This window comes from Phycodurus eques, chromosome 1, assembly GCF_024500275.1.
Source record: "Phycodurus eques isolate BA_2022a chromosome 1, UOR_Pequ_1.1, whole genome shotgun sequence".
Taxonomy (NCBI): Eukaryota; Metazoa; Chordata; class Actinopteri; order Syngnathiformes; family Syngnathidae; genus Phycodurus; species Phycodurus eques.
This window is the reverse complement of record NC_084525.1, coordinates 15,032,525-15,049,676: the sequence shown is the minus strand read 5'-3', so window position 1 is coordinate 15,049,676 and position 17,152 is coordinate 15,032,525. Positions and strand designations below refer to the sequence as shown.

Sequence of the window (17,152 nt, the reverse complement as noted above, 5' to 3'; positions counted from 1 at the left end):
TAGCAGAGGTTTAATGGCAGCTACTTTAAGAGCTCGAGGAAACTCACCTGACTGAAGTGAGCAATTGATTATTTGCTGCAAATCAGCTTGCACAGACTTCGCAATAGCTTTGAAAAAGTCAGACGGTATTGAGTCACGACAGCTCGTTGATGGTTTCAGCTGCTGAACCGTTTTCTCTCTGTTTTTTGGTCAACTGTATCAAATTCTGACATGGTAATAGAGTTTTTCCTGGGTGGCTTCAGATGTAGTATCATTTTATCATTTTGCTGATTTGTGCTAATGTTTAACCTGATGGATTGTATTTTTTCACTAAAATAGCAAGCAAATTCAATGCATTTATCAGCTGTTAGGAGTTCTGGAGCTATCTTATTCGGGGGGGTTGTGAGCTCAACCACAGTAAACAGAGTGCGAGTATTGTTGAAGTTCTTACTGATGATTTCAGAAAAGTGTTGCTGTCTACCCCTAACTAACTCTTGGTTATAATTAAAAAGACTTTGTCTGTAGATGTCATAGTCAATCTGAAGATAAGTTTTTCTCCACTTACGTTCTGCTTTCCTACATTTTGATTTTGAGGTCTTTACCATCATTGTGCTCCTCTACGGTGTTCTAGGTCGCCTCAAGATTGTCTTAGTTTTAATAGGAGCGACAGCATTCATGACATCTGAGATTTTACAGATGAAATTATTCAAAAGATCATCAACTGTCTCAGCATTCACAGTTTGTGGCACAGCAATGGTCTCCATAAACGTCGTGACGGTGCTCTCATTTATGTAACTTTTCTTAATAGACAGGTTGTCTGAACATTTGTAAGAATCTGTAATTCAAAGAATACACAAAAATGGTCAGAAATAGCCATAGACTTAATGTCAATTGATAGAATTTCAACATCCTTAGAGATGACCAGGTCTAAGATGTGACCTTGAGTGTGGGTTGGACTCTTAAAATGTTGAGAGAGGTCAAATGTGTCTAGTGTAGCAGAGAGTTCTTTGGATTTTTTTTCCATGTTACTGTCAGCGTGAATGTTTAAGGTCTCCCGTTATGACAAAATAGTTGTATTCAGAACAAATAACTGACAGCAGTTCTGAAAAGTCCTCCATAAATTTTCTATTGTATCTTGGAGGCCAGCGACACAGTGGACGACTGGTTAGAGCATCTGCCTCACAGTTCAATCCCCGGCCCCGCCTGTGTGGACTTTGCATGTTCTCTCCGTGCCTGCATGGGTTTTCTCCAGGCACTCCGGTTTCCTCCCGCATCCCAAAAACATGCGCGGTAGGTTAATTGACAACTCTAAATTGCCCGTAGGTGTGAATGTGAGTACGAATGGTGGTTTGTTTATATGTGCCCTGCGATTGGCTGGCAACCAGTTCAGGGTGTACCCCGCCTCCTGCCCGATGATAGCTGGGATAGGCTCCAGCACGCCCGCGACCCTAGTGAGGAGAAGTGGCTCGGAAAATGGATGGATGGATGGATCTTGGAGGCCTATAAATTATTAAAACAATAACATTTGGGTCACCTTTAACTAAAAAACAGAGATATTCAAAAGAGCGAAAATCACCCAGCGATAACTGGAGCCAATGGTTTGCTAGATTCACATTTTATCCTCACTAAGTTTGTAGTTCTACTTTTTTGTGCCATATTTCTTTGACCAACTTTCTCTCCCTTGTAATTACAGGGATCAAAAATGCCTGATCTCCATAGGGGTCTGACTTATTCTGGAAAAGACCCCGCAGATATCAGTCAGATTTGCAGATAAGGTACTTCATGGGTGGAGGAGGGGCCCTTCGCATCTTAGTGGACGGTGGTTTCAGGCAAGGGGGGATGGGAGGAAGATCTTGGCGTGGTGTGCGTTGGATTCCAATACTGACAATAGTCTTCATCCTGCCCGTCACACCTAGCAGAGAATTTAGGCTAGTCGAGAATGAGTTTTGGGTTAGGCTTTGCTCCAATGTGGGAGATGCAACGTGCTGGCTCATCTCATTTGGCATTCACTCCTCCGATTGTTTGGATGAATCCGTCTGCGCCTCGTGTCGCCTTATCTCCTGTTCCTCCGATTGTTTGGGAACAACTGCATCTTTTTGTCCTTCAAGCGTGTCACCAAGGCCAGTGTTTTCTTTTGGGGCCGCTGAATGACGTACACAGTAAAAAAAATGTTGGCACCCAATAACTTAACCCCTTGTCTATTTAGACAGAATTTGTCTACACAGGATACACAGGTTTAGTGAAACTTTTGCCTTCTTGAAGAGCATTTAATGGTCTCTATACATTGCTGGCATAGATAGAGCAACTAAGATATATTATTAATTCATCAATAATATTTTTGGGACAAATTGAGTGGAATTAAATTTCCCACTGCACCTCGGTTGAGAATCACTAGTCTAGAGTAGGGGTGGGAAATATTTTTGGCTCAGGGGCCACATTGACTTTTAAAATTTGACAGGCGGGCCAAGCCAGGACCAGATGTTTACATATATAAAAAAATAAACAAAACAAAAAAGCCATTGTAGTGTTCATACTTAGATTTACTTTGAATGCGAACAGTGTTGTTTTGTTGATCACTTTTTTTGCCAGTGCAGCAAAGTCTGGTTTTAGTTTTGTTGTGGCAATTCTCAGAACACATTTTAGGTGTTCATCACTCAGCTGGGATATGTAGGATGTTTTGTCTGTGTTCATCACACAAAAGACTGTTCACACACACATATGTAGAGCCAAACATCACCAGCATCCTCTGTGCCATCTTTCGGATTTTTGGAAATTTGTCTGCGCTTAATGAAGCATAAAACGCATCCAGTTTGACAGATGAACTTCTCTTTTAATACAGTATCACATTGGAGATCTATCAGTTCCATCTGCAGCTCCCGTGGCGCTGTTTCAGGGTCTTGTGTGACTGAGTCTTAGATAACTTAGTCTTAACCGCTGAGCCGTAGCCATCAGCTCCTGCGTTGATTGGCTGTTAGCATAATCAGCATGCTTGGTAGAAAAGTGACAGCTTATACTATATTCCTCGAAACCCGCAATGGTCTCTTCAAATTAGACATACAGCCTTTGACCGGACTTCAGTGAAAAAGTATTTAGTAATCCATTCTATACTAAACACTCAGCACCACTGTAACCTTGAAAAAGTAACTTAGTTTATTGATTACTTGATTTCATAAGTAATAACTAAGTTAGAAAAAAGTAACTTTTTAGTTACTTTCAGCAGCTGTCAAGTGGCGGGAATATCACTTATCCCCAGTACACAAAAAAAACATTAGCTTAACTGTACCCATTACTTGGTAACGTACACCCCACAAGTTACAGTTACATCAACATGAACCAATAACTTAAATATTAGTGTTAAATCAGCAACTTCGTGTAGAAGTGACATGACAACAGAGTACAATAAGTACCTAAACATAAACAAGCACACTATTCTCAGTACACTTCTCTAAATTTAGACTCTTAACTGATAGATAGATGGATGCTGATTGTGGTCCATGAAGGCAACTGTGCGTGTGCGTGCGTGCACGTAAACGCAAAAGTGAGAAGCGCTTACTTACGTGACGTCAGCTGTTCAGCGCGTCAAACCAGCTCACAGTCCGGACTACAATGGAGTTGAAAGTTCTCACTTTTGATTGTAAATATTATTTAAGATAAGTATTGTAAGTCCTTCAGTGAGACAGCCCTTAACCCCCATGACTGATTTACGACCGCGCACTTGGGTATGACCCATAATGCATTGCGCACTTAACACGCCAGTAAAACTGTACTACTTGTGTAAATACAAAAGTAACAACAATCAAATACACTTTTTACAAAGGAAAATATCAAAAATAGTGTGGCACTTTTATGGTATTGCACCGTCACTGTGCATTGTAGACTGAACAATCACGTCCCAATCCCTGTCTTTCCCTTATTTAGAAATCAGCAGTCTTTGTGAGCATCAACCACCAATGATTGGCTGGAGCGGGAGCTTTCGAGTCATCAGCACCAAATCATGACTTGGTGAGGAAACTTAATGACTCAAAAGTAACTGCAGTCTGTTTACTCTCCTGGGGAAAGTAATGCATCACTTTTTACTCGTTTCCCAAAATGGCGGAATTTGGGAGTAATGTGTTATCGGAAACACTGCTCAGCACTCACTGTCGACTTTTCTTTTCTTTGGACCACTCATGGTTGAAGAAGGGTTCAGAGCCGTAGCAGAGTAAAAACAGAACTGCCAAAGTCAACTCAATGTATCACTGTACCTACTGCGCTATCTGGTGGAACCACTGGGCATTACAGCACAGCCTGGTGGAACCACTCTGCATTACAGGACAAGGTCAAATGAATTTAGTCATGAATTTGATGATTCTGATTCTGTACCAATCTATGGAGGGCCGGATTGAAATGGTCAACGGGCCGAATGTGGCCCGCGGGTCGTAGTTTGCCCACCCCCTAGAGTGAGACATCATGTCTCTGGAGGACCAGAACCTTTAGAGTAATGATTGAGGTTGTGAACAGTAACAGTCAAAATGATGAAATGTGAATGGGATTTTTTATTTTATTTTTATTTTTTTTTAAATTGATAAAAATGGAACTGTGAAACATGTTCCTGCTGTGTTTGAATCCAGACAAGAAAACCCGAAAGTCAAATCAAAATTGAAGCTAAATGCCTATTACGCATAATGAATAAAATGAGCATCGTTCAAGAATGAAGGAGTCACAGAGCATTCCAAAGCAGTGGCTTTCCTTTTACATTTTACAGTTTGTTATACAAAAATGATTTTTAGCTGAGACTGTCACTGAGGCCTAGGAGATTGTAGACAGCGGAGGGAAGGGATTCTGTTTGCTGACCACAAGCTTCTGGTGTTGGTGTGAGATGTAACCTTTGATGTGACCCTGAGAGCAGACAGAGTGTCAGCATTCCTTGACTTCGCATGTCCGCGTTTGCTCGCGTCCACTCACCATGTAGATGAGGTTAGCCAGGATACACTGCACCTCATCAACATCGACATCCTCCACCTTCATCATCTTCAGGGCCACCAGGAAGGTGTCCAGAGGCAGCTGGTGGGTCCTCAGCAGTAGGTACCTGAACACGGATGATACGAAGAGCTCGGTCGGACCCTCGGCTCAGATTGCTCTCAGCAAGTCGTAAGAGAGAGGCCAACGCTCACACTTTCTTGAAGAGATTCCTGTAGGTGATGATCTTGAGCTTCTCCAGGATGAGGAAGATGCCACAGCGGATGAAGAAGGTCTCGTGTTTGGACAGAGCTTCATTCAGCAGGAGCAAGTTCCCGTCACTGACACACATGCACACACACATACAGTACATACGCATGCAAATGTTTCCAAAAGGGAATATACTATATACAGTGCTTTGTGGTAGACCATCTGTCATGAAAACGAGAAAAAAACAAAAGCATCATAATTTACTTGCATACAGATTCATTTAATAACGATGATTTCAGAGGTTCACCAATTTAAACTGGAATGTCCAATTGTAAACCGAATTCACTTTTTTAACCCAAATTTGAGCAGCCTCACTGGGATGCTCTGAGAAATTGGAAATTAAGCTCATTTTCTGTTCAGAAATGCAAGTACGGTAAACAACTATTGTTTGACATCTTAAAGGTGGAGTTTGCAGTTGAAAAAAAAAATAATAATAACTTTCGTCATGTATGTTAAACCTGTCAGTAGAATATCATTAAAAAGAATATATGAAAATCAGTTTCATAGTTTTCAAGTCTGCTGTGAAAAGGCCTTAAAGGTTCCATATATTGGCTCCTTAGACCTCCACAGATTGACTCTCTAACATGAACTTAGTATAAAAGTGCCAATTTCATTAAAAAACAACAACACCTTGCTTGTGGCATACGAGTGTCGAGAAAAGGGCCCTCTGACAGCTACTTCTGTTTGACCCAGTTTTGTATTCGCTTTGTCCATATTTGGCCCCTTTCCTCTGATTGGTAGCCTCCGTGTAATAGACCCACTTGTGAGAGCACACGTGTTTGCTATGTTGACAGCGGTGGCTCGGGAGAGGACAGTTAGGTGGAGATCTTCGGAGTGACGTAGATAAGCTCGAGAAATTCAAATGACCTGATTGCAGGCATCTCTGCAAAAAAACATCTGGAACTCAGGAATGTGTGGATGATTTTAATTCATATTTCACATGTTTACTGAGGAACCATAGAGCCAAAATAACATCCCAAATGCTAGAAAAAGTTGGTTTGGCAAAATATGGCCTCTTTAACTGTATCATCTTGGACCAGTTCATGACATTTTACCATTAAGTAAAGAAATATTGCTCAAATAAGACCTACTTTGCCCCCTTTAATATAATAATTTACTTTGTTTAACCAGGTAAGGCAATTGAGTTTCTATTGACAATGCCTACCTAGAGGCAATTTAGGGTTGAGCGTCTTGCCCAAAGACACTTCTCCCAAACACTCTTACAGTTAATTCAAAATACAGCAACTAGACTTTAAAAAAATAAAAATAAATAAAAAACGGTCGGAGGGCCCAGATTACCCCTGTTCTCGCATCCCTCCATTAGATTCCAGTAAAATTCAGAATTACTATTTCAATCCCTATTACAAGATCAATTACTTCTAAAGCTCTACATGACTTTACCCCTACCTACATCTCAGAGCTCCTTTTTCCTCATTTCACTATACGACCTCTCTGTTCCACAAATCTTGGCCTTTTATCCATCCTCTGCACAAACTGCAAACTGAACGTTTCTGAATCTTCCACAATACTGTTAGATCTGACAAATTCTTGGACTGTTTTAAACAATGCCTAAAAACTCATTCATATTGTAAGCTATTGTTCCCAGGCCGTTTTTATTGTTTTATTCCAGTTGATTTCACCCTGTGTCATGTTTGCATCCTTGTCTCCATGTTTGCCTTTTTTTAACATAGCTGTCTCAATTGTGTATGTGTTTGTAACTGCGTTAAGAAGTGCTGTGACGCAGTGGTCCCCAACCACTGAGCCACGGACCGGTCCATCTGGTACCGGGCCGCACAGGTAAGTTCGGAATTATTTATTCTTTTGCTGAGCAGAAGACATGGCAGCAACCAACCCACCCCACCCTACCCAGTTGAGAACACTCTGCCCACCCCGCTCTGTTGACGATTAACTTTATGATTAGTGTAAATACAGCCATTTGTATTTTTTTTCAAAAAATGCTTTTATCTTGAAAACGTTTACACCGGAAGGTTTCCTGCTACTGTATCTCCGTAAACTTGACGCAGAGTGACGTTATGTTGTCATGACACTTGCATGTGAATTACTTTTCTACTCATTCGTCGTTGTTTGCTATAGCTGTGTGAATATACACCATTAAGAAGTTTGTTGAACATCATGCTTTTGACTGTGAAGATTTATTCTGGGAGACATCTACCCTTGGTTGAGAAGCAGACTAAAGTGGTTAGTATTACTTTGCATTGTGTATCGCTATTAGCTCCAGTGCTACTTAAGCAATGCTAATTTTGTGATAACTATAATATCTTATGTTTTCCTTTTTCTAAGTCTGAACTATTAGTTCTACAGTGTGGGGTGGTGTGTTGAGGTGTAAATAAACATCTGTAAAGAAACTTTCGCCAGATCGATTAGCTTCTGGAGTGTCCGTCAGTGCTTTTTAAGCTCCCAAAAACTGGACATGTAAAACACGCAAAAGAGAACGTCTCGTCACCCTCTGGACCTTGCTACTGTAATTGTAACACATATCGTATTAATTAAATTTTATTACAGAGACTTTATGTGGCAAAAGGTAATACATTACGTTTCTTTTCCTCAACAACACAGACCTTACCTGACAGCCTTGGTGACTTGGGCAAACTGCAGGAGGTCGTACTTCTCCAGGAGCTGAAGTGTCGGCATGTGGCCCTAAAACATAAGCAAAGGGAGTTTCTTCCATGTCCAGTTATAGTGAAAATAATAGTTTCAGTGCGGTGAAGAGGTGAGCCTTCTGACCAGCAGCATCTTGACTGGCAGCAGGTAGATGAGAATCATTCTCTTGTTCTTCTGACTGGCACGATGGCAGTGTCGGAAGGAATAAGACAGAAACTCCTCGGCTGTGGGACACGAGGACATGATAATTGTGTTCAAATGAGATGCCCATCTTTTTTTTTGTCTGATGTCATCTAAAATGAAGTTACCTGGTTTGAAGTCACTGTCAAACATGGCCTTGCGGCCCACGTAGTATTTGTAAGTGACCTTCTGAGCTGGACTGTAGTCGTTCTTCAAGTTGGAGCTATCAATGGCCCTGATGAGCGGCTTGCACAAATGCAGCTTATTGATCTGATTACAAAACACACGAGCTTGAATGCAAACCATCACTACCCAAATCCACAAAGTCGAAAATGAACCATTTTTTTCTATAAAAAGGGGAAAAGGTCTTTAGTTTCAATCTTCAATGACCAAACAAAAGAGGGAGACCTTAAAGTAGATCTTGAAGAGCTGGTTGCTTAGAAACATCATGCCCCACTTCTTCGAGTCCTCGATCCCAGCTCGACTGCAGAGAACAAATTGAACACAGCAATGAGATTTGGGTAGGGACAAATTCAGATTCACACCTATGGACAACTAAAGTCCTCAATGATGCATGTTTTTGGAAGCCTGAGTACCCAGTGAAAATCCCCACAAGCACAGGAAGATGTCTGGATAAAGTCAAAATAAAAGGACAAATGGGGTGCTCTTTTTTTTTTTTTTTTTATGTGCACACATGTGGGTGCTACAAGCGAGCAAGAGCAACTACTTGTCTTCAGTGTGATAAACATACGAGACACTGTTGCTATATTTAGCCACTTTTACTACCCATCTGGTGACAACTCTTCCAAAAAACAACACAGGACAATTCAAACAGTGGAAGGAAGGGGGCTATGGGAACTTATTCTGATAATCATTTGGGAGTCTCACCTATAAACAGTAAATATGACTTTGCGCTTGGTGTTAAAATGTCAACACACAAGAAAACTATAGAAAACATGATTGATGCTGAAGATGTGTTTTTGTAAATCTTCATTAGTGATACATCAAACTTTAATGAATTCTTTTTTTTTTTTTTAAACATGTTTATTTCATAATTATAACAACATATACAGTGCCGTGAAAAAGTATTGGCCCCCTTCACAAATTCGTATACTTTTGCATTGTTTCCCGCTTTGTTTAAGTTCATCAAACAAATGTAAATGTCAGACAAATATAACCCAAGTGAACTTAAAATGCAGTTTTAAAAGGGTGATTTCATTTATTAAGGAAAAAAATGGATTCTAAGTTACCTGGCCCTGTGTGGAAAAAGTACTGTCCCTCTAAACCTAATAACTGGTTGGGCCATCCTCAGCAGCAACAATTGAAATCAAGCATTTTCTATAACTGCCAATCTCTGAGAAGATATTTTGGCCCACTCTTCCTTGCAGAATTATTTGAATAAAGCAAAAATTGAGGGTTTCGAGCATGAACGGCCTTTTTAAGGTAATGCCGCTGCGTCCGTAGTTTGACTAGAACACTCCAAAACCTTTATTGTTTTTTTTTCTTAAGCTATTCAAAGGTTAACTTGTTCGTGGGTTTGGGATTGTGTTCCTGCTGGAGAACCCAAGTGCGCTTCACCTTGAGGTCCCAAACTGATGGTTGAACATTGTTCTTCAGTATTTTCTGTTAAAGAGCAGAATTCATGGTTCCATCAATCACAGCAAGATGTCCAGGTCCTAAAGGACCAAAGCACCCCAAGACCATCACACTACCACCACTTGACTGTTGGTATGATATTCTTTTTCTGAAATACTGTGCTACATTTACACCAGATGTAACGAGAAACACCTACCAAAAACCTCAACCTTCATCTCGTCATTTCATATAATATTCTCCCAAAAGTCTTGGGAATCATTCAAATTTTATTTTATTTTTTTCCCCAAAAGTAAGACAAGCCTTTATGTTCTTCTTGGACAGAAGTGCTTTTCGCATTGGAACTCTGCCATGGATGCCATTTTTACCCAGTCTCTTTCTTATTGTTGTCTCATGAACACTGACCTTAACTGAGGCAAGGGAAACCTTCAGTTCTTTAGAAGTTGTCCTGAGTTCCTCTGTGACCTCCTGGCTGAGTCATTGCTGTTCTCTTGGAGTAATCTTTGTAAACAGGCCCATCCTGGGAAGGTGCATCACTGTTCCATGTTTTTTTCATGTGAGGATAATGGTTTGCTGGAATCCTAAAGCTCTAGAAATAGCTTTCGTAACCCTTTCCAGACTGTCCATCCATTCATCCATCCATTTTCTGTACCGCTTATCCTCACGAGGGTCGCGGGCATGCTGGAGCCTATCCCAGCCATCTTCGGGCGAGAGGCGGGTACACCCTGAACTGGTCGCCCGCCAATCTCAGGGCACATATAAACAAGCTCACATTCACACCTACGGGCAATTTAGAGTCTTCAGTTAACCTACCATGCAAGTTTTGGGGATGTGGGAGGAAACCGGAGTACCCGTAGAAATCCCACGCAGCACGGGGAGAACATGCAAACTTCACACAGGCGGGGCTGGGATTTGAACCCCGGTCCTCAGAACTATGAGGCAGATGTATGATCCAGTCATTCACCGTACCGCCCTTTCCAGACTGATAGATTACTTTATTTCTCGACTGTTCTGTAATTTCTTTGGATCGTTTCGTTTTGTTGTAGCTTTTTTTCGATCTTTTGTCCGACTTGATTTTGTCGGGACCGATTCTGTTTAAGTGATCTCTTGATTGAACAGGTATGGAGGTAATCAGGCTTGGGTGTGATCAGTGAAAATTAACCCAAAATTGTGATTAGCCACAATTAATTCATGATTTAACATTGGGGGATAATTACTTTTTCACCCAGGGCTTGGTAACTTTGAATAGTTTTTCTTCCTTAATAAATGAAATCACGATTTAAGAACAGCATTTTACATTAACTTGGATTATATTTGTCTGATAATTACATTTGTTTGATGACCTCAAAGATTAATGCGGGGAACCAAAAATATAAGAATTTGAGAAGGGGGCCAATACTTTTTAATTCCGCTGTACCATATCTACAAAAGTAGAAGCACAATAAAATTCACTACTTTATGTAAATACATTACATTAACATTGAACCGAGTTGATGTTAGAATGTTGGCATAGCACTTGACAACCGCGAATTAACTGACCACCCTCAATCAACACTTTTGGTTTGAGTGTTGAGTAGTTATTATTATTACTGACTTGTCACTGGCACATATTCGAAAGCAGCTCATTAGTTGCTCAGCTGCTTTTTCCAGCATCTCACTCGGTTGACCTTTGCCCTTTTGTTGCAACTGTTGCTCTGCCTGGAACCACATAGATGTTAAGCTTCAATCACTGTCAGTCAACACATTGACCAAAAAATTGTAATAAACCAAAAATAGTCCGTAGTCCTTTGGCTAAAGCAGCCTCTTACATTATTGGCAAATATCCTGAGATCCAGAGTGACTGTGAACATGACAGGCAGCGCCCTAAAAGACAAAAGACAGAATGCTATTTTCTGGGTGCTCAAATTCGGCCAGATGATTGCTCTTCGTGTAAGTCGTTTACACTGCCACTGACCAGTTCTCCTCTTTGTGTGACTGAAATCCTCTTAAAAAGGATGTGAGAAATCAAGGAGGCAACAGTGAGTCTTGCCTATTTTTTGAAAAAGATTTTTGACTGTACAATGCCATTATAATTGATGATTAAATAATTGCTTAAGCCACCATAAAGGATATTGGACAACAATGGTCTGGAACTTGTAGGCCTCTACAAAGTCGTGATTGGCGACTGCATATGTACACCTACAAACAAGAAAGACTGCTGTGAGACACAGACTAAGATCATTTGTCAATACACCATGAACCCATTGATCTCAGCTCACCTGAGATGAGCAGCCACCATCTCGTCATACGGCGGCTCAAGAACCTGCTGACATTTGTCCTCTGGGTTGGCCAGCTGAAACACAGGACCACATACATTCACACACACACACACACACACACACACACACACACATACACAGATGAAGCTAGATCAAAACAACACTCGGTACACAGTAAGCCTCCTTCTATTTACAGTTCACTATTCAAGAATTGTTTTATAGAGTTGCGGTCAGCTCAGAGTTTGGATAAAGATTGTGTAGTTTGTATAGGCTACTAGAGTTTGTAGAGTGTTTACAGCATAGTTTGGATATAGGTTGGGCAGTAGCGAGCGATTACGTCACTTCTCTGAATCAGGCTGCTGCCCACACCCGGCACCCTGGTCTAATATCGAAGCCGTTGGTCCACTCAACTCGCAACCTGGGGTATGGTGGTTGCCTGAGTTTGAACCACAAGCAGCACTGCGCCGTATATGTAACTGTTATTGAGGCTGATCAATTACATTTGTTTATTAAAAACTGCATTTTCCACCATTTCTTTTTTTATTCAAAGGGAAGGTATTTTTTTGTCTTCCAAGAAAGTATGGCACAATAAAACCTCACTGAGAGAGGAAAAATTCATGTACCCCAGATTATATAATTTTCCTCTTGAATGAATCACTTAAAACAAAAAACAAACAAAAATTATGATAAACTGTTATTTCTAAATAAGCACTTTCAAAACCCTCTGCCCTCTTAGGCCCATGCTATTTTCCCAAAGTGACAGAAAAACATTATACAACCTGCCATACCAGTGATGAGGAACATTTTAAGCACACAGAATATGTTAAAAAAATAATATAGTCTACGCTTTATGTTGGGAAATTACTTGGTCAAACATTGTTTTGTAATACATAGTCATTCACGAAAGCCAAAAAGACGCAAAAATGCAACGCAGCACAAACTGTATGTGGTAAAGCTGCCTATCTATCTATCTACATCTGCTAGCTACTTAAGTAGGTGAAGTCGCACCTGGAGCCGTGGGTTGGCCACATGTGGGTGTTTAAAAGACAACAGCTCAGCACAAAGTGACCCCTTCTGGTTGTCGATGGCTTCGGAAACCTACGGGATGATGATAACACTGTTAAGCTGATGAACACACCCATGGCTAGGGCTGCACGATAATGGAATTTTAATGGTGACCGCGATTTTAGCTGCCGTGACAAAATGAACCTGATCGTAAGCGATTTTTTTAGATCTAAATTTAAAATGCGGGCATTGCTGCATGTAAAAAGTGCTTCATTTGTAGCAGTGCCCTCAACATAGTCAGCCAGCCACCAGGGGGCGAACGTATGGTTAAGGCTTCATTAAGGGCTGGCACTGCTCTGTGGCCAATTTCAAAATAAAAGCTTAAAATGACATTGATGTCTGACGTAGTAATATATGAAGCTTTTATTTTGAAGTTGGCCCACTCAGCACGTAGGCGGAGAGGCGGTGTGTCATGGTAAGACACTATTAACAATCATTGTAGCGGCTGCCTTGACTTCAACTTTTCGGCTGGCCTGAACGCTATGGAAAAAATGCCAGAGGTAAACAGACGGAGAAATGACAACTGTCGGGTTCTTTGCAGTTTGTAACCATGCACGACTGACCAATGGTCAACAAGAACAATGGCGACGTACCTGTCCTTGACAATTAACTATATTGACAGGAATTTCAAATGAAAAGTCGATGCTTGTAGCCTAATGTTATTGTGTTTGTGATTTTGTGTTGTGATTAATAATCATGATTACAATACTGATCAAAATAATTATGATTATTATTTTGGCCATAATTGTGCAGCCTTACCCATGACTATATTGTGGTTTGTTTTGAAGTTGACACACATAGGTCAGATATCACCTGCTGCAGATACTGGTTGATGGTGATGTGAGCCATGACGTCATTGTCTGAGAGCAACGTCACCCTGTGGAGGATCATGTTAAAATTTCAGTGCATCAGGGTTTTTTTCAGGTAAATTGAACAATGGCAGGTCTCGATTTAACGATACAAACATAAAGTTGGCTCCAGATCCCTAATGAGAATAAGCAGTATGGAAAATGGATGGATGGCTGTTCACACACAAGTTCAAGAGTACACAGAAAATCTTGGGTTAAACTTTAACCGTTAAAGTGAGCTCATGGTGACGAGTGAATTTTATCTGGAAATGACACAGAAAGTGGCAAAAGTCCATGGGATGTTTTGGGGGGGTCGGTTGCTACTGTCATTATATTTTACATTTTAACCAAATCATCCATGTCCAAGAATATTCACACCCTTTTTCGATACAGGTCGCCAGCCAACAGCAGGGCACATAATAAGACAATCAACCATTCACACTCCCATTATGCACCATTTCGACACTTTCATTAACGTATTATGCAAATTTTTGGAATGTGGGAGCAGAAACCAAAGACAACCACGGGGGGACAACATGCAAACTTCACACTAGAAAGGCCTGAGCTGAGATTCGAACAGGGGAACCTCAGAACTTTGTTGTTTCCCCAAAAAAACAAAACGGCAATATTTTTCAGTTCTATCTAGTTAATAGCTGTATCAGTCGATCCATCCATCCATCTATTTTCTGTACCGCTTATCCTCACTAGGGTCGGATGTATAAATTTAAATGGTCAAAAACGTATACCTATTACATTTAAAACATCATTGGCACGTAAATTGAAAGTCGTGCATGACGTTTTAAGGACTAAGGATATCTTCGTCAGTGAAGTAGTGGAGCACTTCTTTTGCACGTACGCGAATTGAGTGTGAAGAGCCTTGCTTGTGCAGAAAATGTTTCCATTGCTTCATGTTTCCTACGCGAGTAGCAGCTAAAAGATAAAGCGTTAGCGCGTAATCTCAACTTTTTTAAGTGAAGTATTAGCAAATGTCTCTAAATTATGAACAGTTAAACTCGATATACATATATTTATTGACGATGTATTAGAACGTACCTTTATTGTGGTCTTTTAGCCAATAAAATAAGCATTCAAATGAAGACTCACCAGAATTAACATCCGGGTCGTAATACTATCGGAATACACTTCCGGTTCGGAATTCTTCTTCTTTGCTCGTGTTTGTGACACAATACACACGTGGGGCGAATTGATGCCCTTGTCAGCCTGTTCTCTTCACTACATCGTCTTCAACACAAGTTGTTTCTAGCCTTTATCTCATCATGGGTCACGGCACAAACCCTAACAAATAATTCACAAATTACATTGAGGAGACTATATAGCGGATAACCTATACATACATTACAACAGTACTACAAAATGGCCAACTCAGAGAATGGGACAGGGCCATAGTGGATAGGGAGGGATTCTTTCTCTATATCAAAAGATATTGCCACTATTTGAATACTGCATCTTGTCTGGTCCATATTTTGGACCAAGAGTGCCAAAATGAAATAAATACATAATGAAATAAACAATTAGATGTGTCATAAAGCATTTAACTATTTCTGTATTTATTTCAATATTTATGTAATCATGTCAAACTGTATTTATTCCAATATTTATTTCGGTGTTTATTTCAATAATTTTTTTCAACATTTGTTTATATAGTACTTCAATATTTAATTATTTCATTATTTATTCATAAAATGTCACTCCTATGGAGTGCCAAAATTAAATAGTGAAATAATTAAATATAAATAATTAAATACTGAAATTATTCAGTATTGAAATAAGTAAATATTGAAATAAATACGTGTTGAAAAGATACATATTGAAATAATTAAATTCCTCCAAATATTAAATTAAATATTAAAATGCATTTCTTTTTTAAATGCCAAAAATAATGAAATACTATGTAACACATTTAACTATTTAATTGTTTTTTTTATTATTATTATTATTCATAGACTGGAGTGCCAAAATTTTATTGTGAAATAATTAAATACTAAAATAGTGAAATGAATATATATTAAAATAATTCAATTAATACTGAAATAATCACTTTATGACACATTATAATCACTTTATGACACATATTTATTTAATTTTGGCACTCTTGGTCTTCTATAACCACATCTGAATCCACTTTCATAAAAAGAAAATCATTTCCCTCTCACAGATGAATGGGTTAAGCGTTATAATCGTTGTGTCGTGGCAATATGTGCAATATTTGATTTGTGTTTGTCTATCTCCAGCTTTTAAACTCTCCTGACAATGCAGGCTATCTGTTTATATGCCCAAACAACAATGTTTGCCTTGCCTTAATTTGAAACCACTTCTTTATTATGCTTTCTACCAGTAATCCATGGTGAAGTCTGCCTTTTGCCTTTCACCCAGTCAGCTAAAGCACTTTAGAAATTGGATGGTGGGATATTTGCCCAGTGACTCTGTTGCTGCTGTTCTTTCAATAGTGCTTAATTGGGTGATTTCTCCCTATTGTTATGTCCCTTACTTCCCACTTTCATACACACGCGCAATCTGCTGACATTTAGGTAGAAACTATAGAGGTACTTTATCCATCCTGTGAGGAAAATTAAATTGTCACAGCAGTAATATTCACACATAACAATCATAATAATATTTCTATAGTGCTTTTAGGAGACTCAAGGACACAGTGAAGTGAGCGTGTAAGAGTCTCTCCAAGCTGCAGTCAAAATATGGAGACGGGACTATGGGATGATACAGGTTTTTAAATGCAGTGTTTCAAATTAAACAATACAAACTCAAATTATGTTTTTCAAATTCTGTTTTTTAATGCAATTATTCAAGTTTCGAAATTCAAATTCAAGCATAAATGTGATTCAAATTCAGTTCCTACTGGCACATATTTCAGCCCATAGATGGTAAATGGTAAGTAATAATGTAAAGATGCTCCAGTTATATTTGTAAAATTAGTGCAAATTGACAATTATTGACAGTGACATATAATGATACAATAAGCAACACCTAAAGTGTATGGAACTCGTGATATGCATAACATGCATGCATAATATTAATATTACATATTAAAAGTCACAATGACAACACGACTGTAGTCTATGTTGAACTCCATGGTTCAAGCTGTACTACCAACATGGTAACACCTGACCATTTATGTCTAGCCTGCTTCCCAATCATGTCACGAGCACATTTGTATCCCCTAAATTACACTGGTGACTACTTCAAGCTTTCCTCGTGATAGTTTTAACTGATGATATGCCCACATTTGAAATGACTCATTTCTTGTTTGGTAATATCATTTGAAACAATCTTTATAACTCAGTTTGTTCAACAACATTGTGTATATGTGCATGTACCTGTAATATGTGGTCTTTATTGCCAAGACTTTGGCTGGCTCTGTTT

The 17,152-nt window shown here is 39.5% G+C and overlaps 1 protein-coding gene across 1 annotated transcript; it reads right to left on the bottom strand.

Annotated features, from left to right (window-relative positions):
• Positions 1-4,494: 4,494 nt before the first annotated feature.
• Positions 4,495-14,883, bottom strand: pcid2 (PCI domain containing 2). The gene is given in 15 exon segments (XM_061679954.1): positions 4,495-4,857; positions 4,924-5,047; positions 5,133-5,258; positions 7,772-7,845; positions 7,933-8,033; positions 8,118-8,259; positions 8,398-8,473; positions 11,177-11,280; positions 11,391-11,445; positions 11,537-11,654; positions 11,657-11,760; positions 11,841-11,914; positions 12,849-12,938; positions 13,719-13,782; positions 14,807-14,883. Coding segments are annotated over 14 exon segments (1,314 nt in total). The 5' UTR covers positions 13,755-13,782; positions 14,807-14,883; the 3' UTR covers positions 4,495-4,767.
• Positions 14,884-17,152: the final 2,269 nt, after the last annotated feature.